Source organism: Notamacropus eugenii, chromosome 5, assembly GCF_028372415.1.
Source record: "Notamacropus eugenii isolate mMacEug1 chromosome 5, mMacEug1.pri_v2, whole genome shotgun sequence".
NCBI classification, from domain to species: Eukaryota; Metazoa; Chordata; class Mammalia; order Diprotodontia; family Macropodidae; genus Notamacropus; species Notamacropus eugenii.
The window spans coordinates 1,938,238-1,952,055 of record NC_092876.1 but is presented as its reverse complement, the minus strand read 5'-3'; the positions used below and the strand labels follow the sequence as shown (position 1 = coordinate 1,952,055).

The 13,818-nt window shown below is 40.5% G+C and overlaps 1 protein-coding gene and 2 long non-coding RNA genes across 6 annotated transcripts in view; 2 read left to right on the top strand and 1 right to left on the bottom strand.

The window, feature by feature from the left end:
• Positions 1-13,818, bottom strand: part of LOC140508122 (uncharacterized) — a 125,811-nt gene that overhangs the window by 20,093 nt on the left and 91,900 nt on the right. The gene's annotated exons all lie outside the window — the stretch shown is intronic.
• The window catches only part of LOC140508119 (uncharacterized), a 72,146-nt gene that overhangs the window by 13,913 nt on the left and 44,415 nt on the right, over positions 1-13,818 (top strand). The gene's annotated exons all lie outside the window — the stretch shown is intronic.
• LOC140508098 (sulfotransferase 2A1-like) overlaps positions 1-13,818 on the top strand; it is a 31,302-nt gene that overhangs the window by 1,947 nt on the left and 15,537 nt on the right. For 2 of the 4 annotated variants that reach the window (XM_072615862.1, XM_072615863.1), the window contains exons 2-3: positions 9,034-9,228; positions 12,848-13,056. In XM_072615862.1, the coding sequence (XP_072471963.1) occupies positions 9,034-9,228; positions 12,848-13,056 (404 nt within the window). Of the gene's footprint in view, positions 1-5,960; positions 6,131-9,033; positions 9,229-12,847; positions 13,057-13,818 lie in introns of all 4 variants that reach the window. The other 2 variants (XM_072615864.1, XM_072615865.1) reach the window with 2 other exon arrangements.

Below are 13,818 nucleotides of genomic sequence, written 5' to 3'. Positions count from 1 at the left end.
TCATGCTGTGTAGAAGAATTAAAACGAATGGAAGAAATCATGTAACAAACCAAAACGTAATACAAAAGAAAGTGGTCTGCTACATTCTACTATTAAATTCCATAGCTCTTTCTCTGAATGTGGAAGGCATTTTGCCTTAAAAGACCATTGGGAATCTTTTCAAGGCCTTGTACTGTAATGAAGTTCCAAGTCTACCAGAAAAAAGCTCTCACACTGTGGTCCTTGCTGTGCACAAAGTTCCCCTGATTCTGCTCCCTTCCCTCTGCATCAGATCATATAAACCTTTCCAATCCTCTGTGAAGTCTTCCTGTTCATCATGTCTTATAGTGCAATAGTGTTCCATTACATTCATATACTATAATTTATTCAACCGTTCTCCAATTGATGGGCATCCCCTTGACTTCCAGTTTTTGGCCACCACAAAGAGAGCTGTTATAAATCTGTTTGTACAAGTGGGACCTTTCCCAATTTTATGATCTCTGGGAGATACAGTCCTAGAAGTGGTATTGCTGGGTGAAAGGGTACACATATTTTTGTAGCCATTTGGGCATAGTTCCAAATTGCTCTCCAGAATGGTTGGTTCAGCTCACAGTTCCACTAAAAATGATTTATTGTTCCAACTCTCCAACATACTTTCCAACATTTATCATCTTCCTGTTCTATCATGTTTACCAACCTGATAGGTGTGATGTGGTATCTCAGAGTTTTTTGATTTGTATCTCTCTAATAGATATTGATTTAGAGCATTTTTTTTAATGTGACTATAGATATCTTTAATTTCTTCCTCTGAAAACTGCCTGTTCATATCCTTTGACCATTTATCAATTGGGGAATGACTTGTATTTTTGTATATTTGACTCAGTTCTCCATATTTTTTAGAAATGAGGCCTTTATCACAGATGGTAACTGCAAAAATTCTTTCCCAGTTTTCTGCATGCCTCTGAAGCTTGGTTGCACTGGGTTTGGTTGTGCAACAACTTTTCAATTTAATGTAATCAAAATTAGTCATCTTGCACTTCAAAATGCGTTCTATTTCTTCTTTAGTCAAAAACTTTTCCTGTCTCCATAAATCTGATAAATATCCTATTCTTTGCTCCACCAATTTGTCCATTGGATCAATCCTTACACTTATATCGTGTACTCGTTTGGACTTTATTCTTGTGTACAGTGTCAGGCATTGGTCTATCTCTAGTTTCTGCCACACTGTTATCCAGTTTTCCTAGCAATTTTTTGTCAAACAATGAGTTCTTATCCCAGAAGCTGGGGTCCTTGGATTTATCAAACAGTAATTGGTATATTCATTGACTACTGTGTCTTGAGTATCTAGATTATTCCACTTACCTCCCCTGCTGTTTCTTAGCCAGTACCAAGTGGTTATGATAATTGAAGCTTTATAATACAATTTGAGATCTGTCAATTTTGCTTCTTCTGCATGACTTTTTTTGCAGAAGTCTCATTTCTCTTTTCCCTACTTGTCTTACCTGATTATTAAAATCCTTTCTGAGCTCTTCCATGGCCTGAGATCAATTCATATTTTTCTTGGAGGCTTCGGATATAGGAGCTTTGACTTTGTTGTCTTCTTCTGAGTCTGTTTTCATTTTCCTTTTCAAAATGGTAACTTTCTATCAGCAGATTTTTTCCTCTTTTTTCATCATTTCCCCAGCCAATTGCTAGACTTTTAACTGTTTCTTGAAATAGGGCTCTGTTTTCATGGTGGATTGTGCACTTTCCCAAGGTTCAGGGGTTTTGTTCAGCTGTTTGCAACAATACTTCTGGGGATCTGTAAATTTTCGGTTCTTCCAAGGTGGTAGGATCTCAGGAGAGGTGTTTACTTCTATCCTTGCCTTGCTTTGGTTTGTGAGTGAACACAAGCACCCTTTTCTGCCCTGGAAGTGTGACAAGGGTACCCCCTCTACAGATGCTATAATCTCTGCTACACTAGTTCTCTCCCTTCCCTGAGACTGTCACTCAGGGGTGCAACCCAGATTAAGTATGGGCAAAGCAGCAGACTACTGCCTCAGTGCTAGCACAAAGACCACTGTAATCTCCTTCTGACTAGTTGATTGACACTCATTACTGTTTTCGCACGGAGAGTTTCAGAAGCAACTCTGCTGCTGCTACTGCTGATTCAATCACCCCAACGACCAGCTTCTCCCTTTTTAAGTGCAGGGCTGTGCTGATGGGGCTTTCACTGGCCTGTGTTCCATTCCCTCCCAGGTGCAGCAGTGGCTTTCTGCTGACTTTTCAAGTGGTTTTTGGTGTCTATGGACTGAAAGGTCTGGAAACTGCCACTTCTGCCACTGATTCAGTCACCACGACACCTGCTACAGGTTCACTGACCTTGGTCTGTGGTGATGTAACTGTGCTGGACTACTATCTTTTCCTACTCTGGTGAAACAGACCTTTTCTCCCTCCTTTCCAACTTGTCTTGGGCTGGAAATTTGTCTCACTTCCTCTTTTTGCATGTTCTGCTGCTCTAGAATTTGTTTAGGGTTATATTTTTGGAGGTATTTCAAGAGTTTGGGGGGAGAGCCCAGGTCACTCCTTGCCTTTACTGGACCATATTAATTGCACCTCCTCTGCAAAAAAACAATTTTTTTGCTCACTTAGTTTTTAATGGAAATTTTCAGTTTCAAATTCTATCCATGTCTCCCTTTCCCCTACTCCTTGAGATAGTAAGAAATCTGATACAGGTCAAACATGTGCAACCATGTAAAATATTCCCCTATTTGACATTTTGTGCAAGAAGTTGAATGAAAGAAAGAAGAACGAAGGAAGGAACATAATTGAAAGAAAAATAGCATGCTTCAGTCTGTATTTTAAAAAGTCAGTTCTTTCTTTAGATGTGGATATCAATTTTTATTGTATGTCCTTCCAAATATTATTGAATCTTTGTATTGCTGAGGAAAGTTAAGTCATTCACAGTTTTTCATTGTACAATGTTGTTATTAATATTACTGTGTACAGTATTCTCCTGGTTCTGTTCAATTTGTATCCGTTTGTGAAAATTTTTCCTGTTTTTATGAAATTATCATACATGCCGTTTCTTATAGGACAATGACATTCCGTTACAAAAATATATCACACCCATTTGTCAATTGATGGCCATCCCCTTAATTTGCAATTCATAGATATCCACAAAAAAGTTGTTATAAACAATTGTGCACAATTTCTTTCCCCTATTTTCTCTTTTGGATTTTGCCCTAGTAGTGGCATTGTCTGACGAAATGCTATGCACAGTTTTCTGGTCTCTTAGCTATAGATAAAAATTGCTCTCCAGAACGATCGGATCACTTCACAACTCCACCAACAGTGCATTAGCTTCCCCTCCAATGATTCTTATTTTTCTTTTCTTTTTATTAGCCAGTCCAATAAAGTTAAGATGAAACCTGAAAATTGTTTTAATTTGTATTTATCAAATCAATAATGATTTAGAACACTTTTTCATATGACTGATGAAAGCTTTAATTTCTTTATCTTAAAACTGACTTTTCATATCTTTTGACCATTTAGCAATGTGGGAATTACTTCTATTCTTAGAAATTTGACTCATTTGTCTATATATATATATATACACATATATATATACACACATATATATACATATATGTAAACATATATGTATATATATATGACAAGTGAGGCCTTTATCATAGATGCTTGTTGTAGTTATTTTACCTTAGCTTTCTGTTTTATTTCTAATTTTGTTTTCATTGAATTTGTTTGAGCAAAACCTTTTCAATTTTATGATGTCAAAATTATCCATTTTACATTTTGTAATTCTCTCCCTGTCTTGTTTCGTTCTAAATTCTTCCCTTCTCCATTGATCTGGAAGGTAAACTTTCCCTTGCACTCCTAATTTGCTTATGTATCACCCTTTAGGTGCAAATGATGTACTCTTCTTAACTTACCTTGGTATACGGTGTGAAATATTGGTCTATACCTAGTCTCTGCCTTACTGTTTGAGAATTTTCGGAGCAATTTTTGTCAAATAATGAACATGTCTGAAAGGCTTGGACCTCTGAGTTTTTCAAACAGTAGATTACTATGGTAATGTATTATAATGCATTGTGTACCTCATCTACTCCACTGATTCATCAGTCTGCTTCTTAGTCAGGACCAAATTGTTTTTCGCAATGACCACTTTATAATGCCTTTTGTGATCCGGTAAAGTGTTAAGTGACAGAACTATTTTCCCTGGAAAAGGATCAATCCTAGGATGCTGACAGAATCTAAGTGTAATCCTAATTCCAAAGTGATTTTTCTCTGGGAACCGGGAACTCCCATTGAGAGAGCACTTGGGGAAAGGAAAGCCAGCCCAGAAAGTGAGAAGGTGTCCTAATGCCTGTAGGAGAAGGATGAAATATTCCCAACATGGGTGGTCCACTTTACTCAGCAGTTACATGCAGATGAGGCATAGTTAGACAGAAGAATCTGCCCATTAGCAACGACTGCCAGAGATCATTTAGTCAGTCTGTCAATAAATATTACATGGCAAGAACTGGGCTAAACACTGGACATGTAAGGAGTGCAAGGAGACAAGAGCTTCAAGGAGCAGGTCCAATGTTTTCCCTACCAGAGAAGCTCCATGGGGAAGGAAAATGGATGTGCTGACCTCCCATAGTTTCTATTTCTGTTTCACATTATTTATGTTGCCAGGAATTCAAGGGATGTCCTTGTTGTTCATACCATTTTAGAAATAAAATGTCACTATTCAGTCATGTTCAGGTTTTGAGAATTTCTTTGAGAAAATTGTGCAGGAAAATGGTGAGTGAAGAAGAAATGGTGGAACCACATCCTACCTCCCTTCCTTATGCCTTTTCTCTACTTTCTCCCTTCCTCCTTTTGGTATCATAATGAAAGTTTCTATTTGATTGATTCCCATCCATTTGCTGGGAGGCACAATCCTCCCAAGAGCTTAGGGAAAGAGACAGGACTAGGACTGTATCCCCCATGTTAGAGAAGAGGGGTGAGGACACAGACTGGGAAAGTGGCTTTTCCAAACTTATATAACCAAGAAATTGCATATTTGCCCCACATTGGATCCCACACCTTCTGTATCTAAAACCACAGCTCTTTCTGAAAAGCACAGTGTCAAGAGACCAGCTCAGGGGTCTGGACTGAAATGTACATTACTCGTTCACCAACCTCCTCAACGGTAAAATTTAATTGCTGCTTGCTCCACTGAAGTGAATCTGACATCTCCCTTATGGTCCACATTCTTTGCCAAGATCCCGCAGGCTGAGAACAGTATCTGGCCCAAGTTTTCCAGTGACTTCCTCATGATCCTAACCCAGCTAGGCTTCTGTTGGGTGACATTGCTCTGTGACTGAGAAGCATGTACCATTCCCACTACAGAATGTATTTGTTGACCTGAAACTTTGGTGAAAAGAGGCAGACAGACTAGGTGATATGTAAATTCATACTGTTTAATTCCCTTAGAGCTCACAGAATACAAGCCTGCTTGGAGTCACGTAAAATCTGACTGCCTGATAAAAAAAATGACAAGCCTGTGTATATGTTTTAGGACAATCCAAACTCAGGATATCTGTTTCCCTCAGACTGATCATGTCCGTATATGTTCAACCATATCATAAGAAGGAATTTTCTTAGTTGAATAAATTGTAAATAGAATAAAACAAGACAGTTGACAGTGTCCACTGAAATTAGAATTCCAGGATATCCGTAGGATACCAAAATAAGAGAAGTCTCATTATTCAAGATTAGGTGTAGTTCCAGGCATCCTGTACTTCAGTCATTACAAACAGGAAGAATGTCCCTGGTCACCCTGACATGGTCTTAAAGATGCTGACACAGGAAATGGCAATTTTAGAGCAAAGCAACGATTGTCTGGTTAATTAGTTCAGGCTTTGGTCTTTATTGGTGTTCAAATGATGTGAAATGATTTTCAAAGTCACGTAAGAGCAGAAGTTGCTCCTTTGTCCATGACTGTTTCTCAGCAAGTCCGTGGAGAAGTGAACACTTTGTGAATCTATGAAACAGACGACCTGGGCTCCTTGCCATTTCATTTCAAGTTGTGTTTCGGTACTGGTTTGACCACATCAGGGGATGGCTGCCCATGAGAATTTCGGAGAAGTTCTTGCTTTTAACTTATGAGGAACTTCATCAGGTATGGTGTCTGTTCCTTTGCTTTTTCATCTTTCCAACGAATCCCCATTAATTCTACTGACTTCTATCTCTCACTTGTTCCCAATTTATCATATATATGTATCTTGATTGTACAGTTTGTATATTGTCCCTGTAGGTCAAAAAACGTCCATTAAGGAGGTATCATGTGTAAGGTAGTAGCTAAGAGCTTGGGACACAAGAAGAGGGCAAAGACAGTTCCTGCCTTCAAGGAAAACAAAGTCTAATGGGGAACATAACATGCAAACAATTTTGTAGAAACAAGAATGTATGACTGTGTGTGTTTGTGTGTGTGTGTGTGTGTGTGAATGTGTGTGTTTACGTGATAAATTGGAGATATTCAACAGAGGAAAGGCCTTACAGTCAAGATGGGTTGGGATAGACTTTCTGGAGGTGGGATTTAAGCTAAAACTTAAAGGAAGCCAGGGAAGTCAATAGTCAGAATGGAAGACAGAGAGCATTCCAAGAATGGAGGAAAGGCAAAATTTGAAGGGTCTTGTTCAGTGAATAGTCAGTAAGCTGCTGCTGGGTTAAGAAGGAGGGTAAAGCAGACAAAAACAACTGGGAATTGGATGGACTACCTGTCCCAGCGAGAAAGCTGGATTATCAAGTCAGTTTGTCAGCCTGTCTATTAACAGAGGGGCTGAGAAATAGTCAGGAGGAATGAGTCATATTTAGTCAGACTTCGTAAGCCAGTTCTTGTTTCTGAAGGTATCAGGGTATAATGTGGCAACTTAATTTTTAAAACACTATGTGTACTTTAGAGTCTATACCAGCACTGGTCTCGGGTCCATCCTCTGGTCCAGTCAGCTCCCCTCCTTCTGAATCTCCTTTCCATGGAAAGATCCTTGGATTTTTCAACCGTTCTTTACAGGATACTTCCATATCTGTCAGAAGGTTCTCCCTGCGACAGGCACACAAGGCTGATTTCCTCTAGTTTGGCTGTGAGTTGGTGAGGAGGAGCTCTCACATTACTGAGGGAGAATGACCTCCTTTCTCTTCCCCAGGAATCTCTTGTGCTTTCCTTTATTCATTCTCTATGTCCACTTTCCTTCCCTTTTGATCTTTTTCTTCTTTTCCTCTATCTTTTTGGTTTTAGTCCTCCCTTTTCTCTTTCTTCTTCTTACTGTTCTACCTCTCTGACCCAGTCCTTTCCACCCCTCTTCATTTCTTACCTCTCTTTTTCACTTTCTCATAGTCCTCTTGCATTTCTCCCTACATCCTTTCCTTACTGCTCTTCCTTTCGTCATTTCCCATAATTCCTCTTCCTTCTTTCCTTCCTCTCCTCCACCACTTCTTCTCTTCCTAATTGGGTGATTGTGCCCTTTCTTATCCACTCGTCACCCCTTTACTTCCCCATTACAACTCTCCATCAGCTTTTCTCTACTTTTTTATCCTTTTCTTCATCTTTCTTTTTATTTTTCTTCCTTGCTTTCTTTGTTCCATCTCTTCTTTCAGTTTTCTATTCCTTTCTCTTTCCTGTAACTTTTTCCTCTTTTTCTTTCTTTCTTTCCAACTGTTCTTTCTATTTTCTCTTCCTCTCCTTCTCTGATCTCATTTTCCTCTTTTCTCTTCCTTTCTCTTTGCCTCCATCTCTTCTTTTTTTCTCCTATTTTCCCTTTATCTTTGCTTCCTATTCTCTCTTCCTTTCTTATTCCCTCTATTTTTTGCCTTTATTTACTTCCTTTCATCTAATTTTTTGGTTTTCTCTTCATTCCTTTATTTCTCTCAAGCCCTTCTTCATTTTTCCTTTCCCTCCATCTCTTCTTTTCATTTCCATTTCCTTTCTTTCATGACTTGTTTTTGTTTTCTCTTTCTATCAATCTCTCCTTCCTCTTTTCTTATCCCTTTTCTTTCCTTCTAGCTTTTTATAATTTCTTTATTTCATCTCTCGTTCTTATATTCTTTTCTTTCCTTCTCTTTTTCTTCTTTTCTCTTCTTCTATTTCCCTCCATCTCTCCTTCATATTTTCCTTTTTACCTTTGGTTCCATCTCCTCTTTCGGTTTTCTCTTCCTTTTTCTTTCCCCATCTCATCTTCCAATTTTGCTTTCTTTCCCTCTGTTTCTTCTACCTATTTTCTTTTCCCTTTTCTTTACCGCTACCTCTTCTCAGTTTTCTCTTGCGCCATTTCTTTTTAAGTCTGTCTCTTTTAAATTGAATTCATGCACAAGCCAAGACACGCTGTTATGTCCCTGGTCCTATTCTAGAACAAAGGACAAAGAAATATAACACAGCTCCAAGTTCCTCAGATCAGCCTTTCACAATACGGTGTTAGAAAAGCAGTATCTTGCCTCTTCCTGGACCGTCATTGCTACTGAACTAAGGATACATGGTCATACAATTGCCTTTTGTCTAAACTTATGAGTCAAGTGGTACAAGACAGTCGATCCACCAAGAATGGCAGAGCAAAGGACCTTCTGTTGCTAAATTGTCTTTCCCTTTAGTTCTGTGACATTCAGAAGTGAACCTGGTGGGAGGAAATTTAGGTAGCAGCAAAGGTACCCTGAAGCCCTCTCTACCTAAGGGTGAAGGTTTTAGAGGAGAGAGTGTGTCCCATTTCATGGGTATGTTTGTAATTCTGCTCACATCGTATCTTCTCAGGAACGATTCCTTTGGAAAAGTTGATCAGAGATGATTGCTTATCAGTGATAATTAACAGCCATAGATCTAGTCATTACAACGTGCTTCTTGACATCTACCCCAAGTCAGCCATTGGAGTGTCCTCCCAGTCTGCCCCTGGAGCGAAAATAACCATGTCTAATCTCTCTTCTCCATGACAGTTATCCATCAGTCTTGAAGATATACGCATTCCATGCAGAGTCAATCTGGAAAGTGTTCTTTTTCAGCTCATATTACTCGTTCTTGTCATATGTGTTCATGCTCAGCTACTCCTTGTGACAGAAGACAAAACTCACTCAATCTGAAGAGATCTACCTGCATGGAGAATCCCCAAAAATTCAAGTTTGTGAAGGGGATTCCCTTGATTCCTGAAATGTGTGATGTGGAGGCAGTCGAAAGGATGCAGAATGAGTTTGAGTTTCGAGACAAAGATGTCATTATACTGACCTACCCCAAGTCAGGTAAAAAACAAGTTTGGCAACTCAGAGAGGGGGAAGTGGATAAAAATAGGAAATTTCTGCTGTCCCTTCATATGTTTGGCCTTAGTGTTGAGAGAAGAAAAGAACTTGAATCTCCACTTGGCCCAGGCTCCTCCTTGGACAGTTAAGATTCAACGTTTAATGTGTCCTGTCACATCGGGCAAACAAATTAATGAAGCACATAGACCCCTTATCATATAAGATTTTAAATTACTGAAAGAAGCGCTGAACTCAGTAAGAAGTTAGAGAAAGCAAAGATATAATTTCACTCCATTAAGTTCACGGATCTCCTGAAATTACTTCACAGTCAATTCTCTAGGTCCACGAATTCCAGGGTAAGAACCCCAGGTATGAACAGAATCTCTGGGACCCAAGAAGGGAAAAAATATGACTAGAGGTTACAGACATCGTAGGACTGTAACCCCAACACTGGTCTTATTCCTGTGCCCTGAGTTCTCTTTGAAGGAAGGAGTGTTCAGACCACTCCACTGGAGTCAAGTAGGATTCATGTTCCTGTTTCAAGGGAACAAGGAAATGTACCACATGGAAAGCATTAGAGAAAATGGCACTACTAAGCTTTAGAATAATGATGGGTGAGTCTCAGTGGCAGAGTTCCTGGCAGGTGAACTAGCAAGACTTGGGGACAAGTGCTGTAAGTGGCACAGCAGAGTTTCCAGGGAAGGTTATTCTTAATCTAGTGGCATTCCCATTTTTCTATATGTTTGAGGACCACCAGGTGCTTTCAGCTCTCCCAACAAACATTTGAGATGTGTTCTGTGAGTATTGTCTTTCACTTTGAAATGAGGAGATTCTATCCCAGTAGTAGTGAAGGAACTATAAAACACTTAGGCAGGGTTTCAACCCAAACACCCTCCCTCAAACACATAATGCTGCCTCACTGCACTTACATCCACCACCTCAATATCTTTTATCATCCTTGCTTAGCTCTCTATTTCTTCTAAATCTTCTCCCTTCCTTCTCTGCAGAGAGGGTGTCAGGAGAATGAAGGACATGGGGAGAGAGTCGCAGACACTCCCAGGAAGAAATAAATTAGGAGTCATTTAAGGCTGTCCCTACATTAGCAGGTATCCCCTAGAACACACAAGATCTCTGAAAACATGTCATTCCAGTCAGGGATTCCCCAGTGATGGGGAATTCATGACTTGTCAAGGCCTGCTGCCCCATTGTGGAATAACTGACCCTGTTAACCTAACCCAAGGCTCAGCCCTCCCATCTCTGGCCTTCCTCACACACAATCTCTTCAAGAACTTGCCCCCACAATCATGCTTTGACTCATTAGATGCTGATGTAGGATTTACTCAGTAAACAACTTTGAATGAAACTCTTTTTTGAAATGAGCAAACCTTGACTTCATCTCATAGAGACCACAGGAAAACTTCGGGGGACTCAAAAGAAACCATCAACAATGGAGCCTAATGCAGGAAACACTCGCAGTTGTCTAAATATAATTCCTTTGGGAGGGAAATACCATGTTATTCCAAATTATTCAAATAAGTCCTGAAATCAGATATATGTAAGATGTGCACGTGAAGATGTCCTCTATGGGACGATGCAGTGCTGTTCTCAGCTACCCACCCTAAAAATGTTCCCACCCATTAAATATTTGCAGTCCATGTAAATAAGAAAGGATTGCAACAAGGGTAATGGTCTTTAACCATGATTCTGGATGGCTCTTGAGTTTCCTTGGAAACCTCCAGATGTCTTCTTCTGAATGCTTCTCCCTTGAGCTTTTCTTAGTGCCAATAGCGGTTGGCACTGTCTGGACTCTAGAAAATCTGCCACAGAATGAATCATGTAAACCAAGAGTCAGATCCAGGTTCTCCTAACTACACATCTCATTCTTTGTTAACTTCAGCACCCAAGACATCTTCAAGGGAACCCAGCATTTATGGAAATTATAGAGTAGGGATTAAAACCCAAGTCCTTGGCCCCACAAGTTAGAGGACCTAGCTGCCCCTTGCACATGGGCTAGCCATTAAACTTCTATTCCCCCAACCCTAGAAAAGTTCCCTGCCAGCCTCTTTGCACGTCTTTGCTTATGGTGTTCCCCGAGGCAACAACTTAGCCTTTCCTTCCCATCTCTCTGATAAAGCACTTTCCAGCTTTCATTACTCCAGAATTCCTTTCTTGTCTTTCCTGTCCCATCAGATATGAAACATAACCATGCCTACTTCCTCCTTCTTGCATGTCTCATCAACATTTCCATGCTGGGGAAGTTTCACATAATCTCACCCCAAGGCCCACCTCAGGCATGATTGTGAGCAACAAGAAATCAGGCACCCCATGCTGATTTTTTTCGGTTCTAACCACAGTACAGCTCAGAAACTGTAAGCTTTGCACCATGACTATTAAAAATGGGCAATCTTCAATAAAAGGGACTGAGGAAGAGCTCAGGACAAGGGCATTATGAAAGAGGACTCTTACTGAAGAGTCCAGGGTGCCCTCCCATGAAGTGAATCCCTGATCTTCCTCATGATATGAGAAGCACCTTTCTTCCAGGTCATTAATTTTACAAGATTTGATGCCATATTTCATACCTGAGCACTGTAAAGACCCTATACAACGAAAAGAGTCTTATTAGTTGATATATCTTGCTTCAAGTGTCAAGAAATGACATATCATTTTGAAAGAGTATGTCTGCAGTGGGGCAGTGGACAGTCTCAGGTTCAGTGAACCATGGGGCATCTTCACTAAGTGGTTGTAAGATGGGCACCTGCTCATGTTGGACAAGAGAGAATGGCCCAGAAGTACAAAAATAAATTGGAGGACTTTCCATGTAATTCAGTCCCTTGTGCCAAACTAGGCTTGGTCATCGTGACAAGAAAAAGCAAGGGTGGAGGGCCTCCAGTTAACTTCCTATGAATAAGCAATTAACTTACAATCTTCAGCTTCACTGCTCACAGCTCACTGTTCAGTTCACAGTTCACAGGCATATGCATAATTATAATCACAACCCTCTGGAATCAGAGTGAACTGATTCCTACTGATTTCAAAAGTACAGAGGTGCAAATGAAGTCTTTCTCATATCAGTAGCTATGTTCCCTCTGCCAAGAGGTCTCTCTCCTCACCTCTACCTCTTAGATACTCTGGGTTCCTGCCAGATTAAGTTAAATCGCCTTCCTGGAAGCTCACAATTACCAGTGCCTCATTCTTTCAGACTTTCTTTCCTCCATTTCCTATGACACTTATATAAACTGAGTTATTTAAAAGTTGGCTTAGACTGTGAGCTTCAATTGGGAAGGTATTGTGCATTTGCCTTCTTTTCAATCCTTATCATTCGGCACAGAGCCTGGCAACCAGTAAGTGCACAAGAGATATTTGTCGAATGACTTGACACTCTTTGGTGCTGTCATTCAAACCTTCAGGCACATTTGAGCTTCATGTCACAGAAATATTGACAAGTAGCACTGTCTCAAGTAGAGCTGAGCAGTCTTTCTTGCCTCGCTCCCTGGAAATCTTTCATTGGCTTGTTCCAGTATTGTCAGGATTGATACCTGTGAGATCTCTCCCACCTCTGATGGTCTGTCATTCTGTGAATGAAATATTCATGAGACCTCTCCTTCCTTTTTATTACTCATAGGAACCCACTGGATGATAGATATTCTCAGCCTGATCTACTCAAAAGGGGACTCTTCTTGGGTCAAATCTGTCCCCTATTGGAAACGTTCTCCCTGGATAGAGTTTCCCAATCAGAGTGAAATCATCAAGGATCAATCAGACCCACGGATTATCACTTCCCATCTCCCAATCCTGCTCTTCCCTAAGTCTTATTTCACTAGCAAGTCCAAGGTGAGTGCAGGAGGCCTCTGATAAGAAGTGAAAGAAACAGATAACAAGGAGTTGGAGGGATGACGGAAAAGAGAGAAGCTGGCTCTACATTGTTGATTCATTATACATAGGAATTCAGGGAAGGGAGGAGGCAGACAGAGAAATCTCTCTGCTCCCCATTTTCTGCACACGCCTAAACACCTTCTTAATTTCCCCTCTGATCATGTCACTGCTCACTCTCACTTCTGACAAGCAAGGACAAAGGTCCTGTGGAGAAAGTTGGGAGGACTGTGAAAAATTAGAAGGTCAAAGGGAAGAAGTTGGAAGTATGAAGCTGATTTGAATGGCTTTGGAAGGAGGCCAGAGACTGAACTGGAGAAGGGAAAATCTGGGAGGAACTCAGGAGGCTTGCTGAAAAATAAGAAATAGTAGTGAGGGAGTCAAGGGAGAGAGAAAACGTCTTTATCAAGTATCTGAAAGGTCGTCATGTGGAGGAGATGTTTGATTTATCATGGCTAGCCCCCAGAGGAGAGTTTCAGTGGCGATGAGGGAAAGTTCCAAAGGAGTCAGTTGAGACTAGAAGTCAGGAACTACTTCCTAAAAATTGGAGCTGTCAGAAAATGGAGTGGACTTCCTTAAGAGGTACTGGAGTATCTCCGCCCCCCGTTCTCTCTCTCCCTCTGTCTGTCTGTCTGTCTGTCTGTCTGTCTCTCTCTCTCTCTCTCTCTCTCTCTCTCTTTCTCTCTCTCTCTCTCTCTGAAGGTCTTAGAAAGAAGCTGGGAA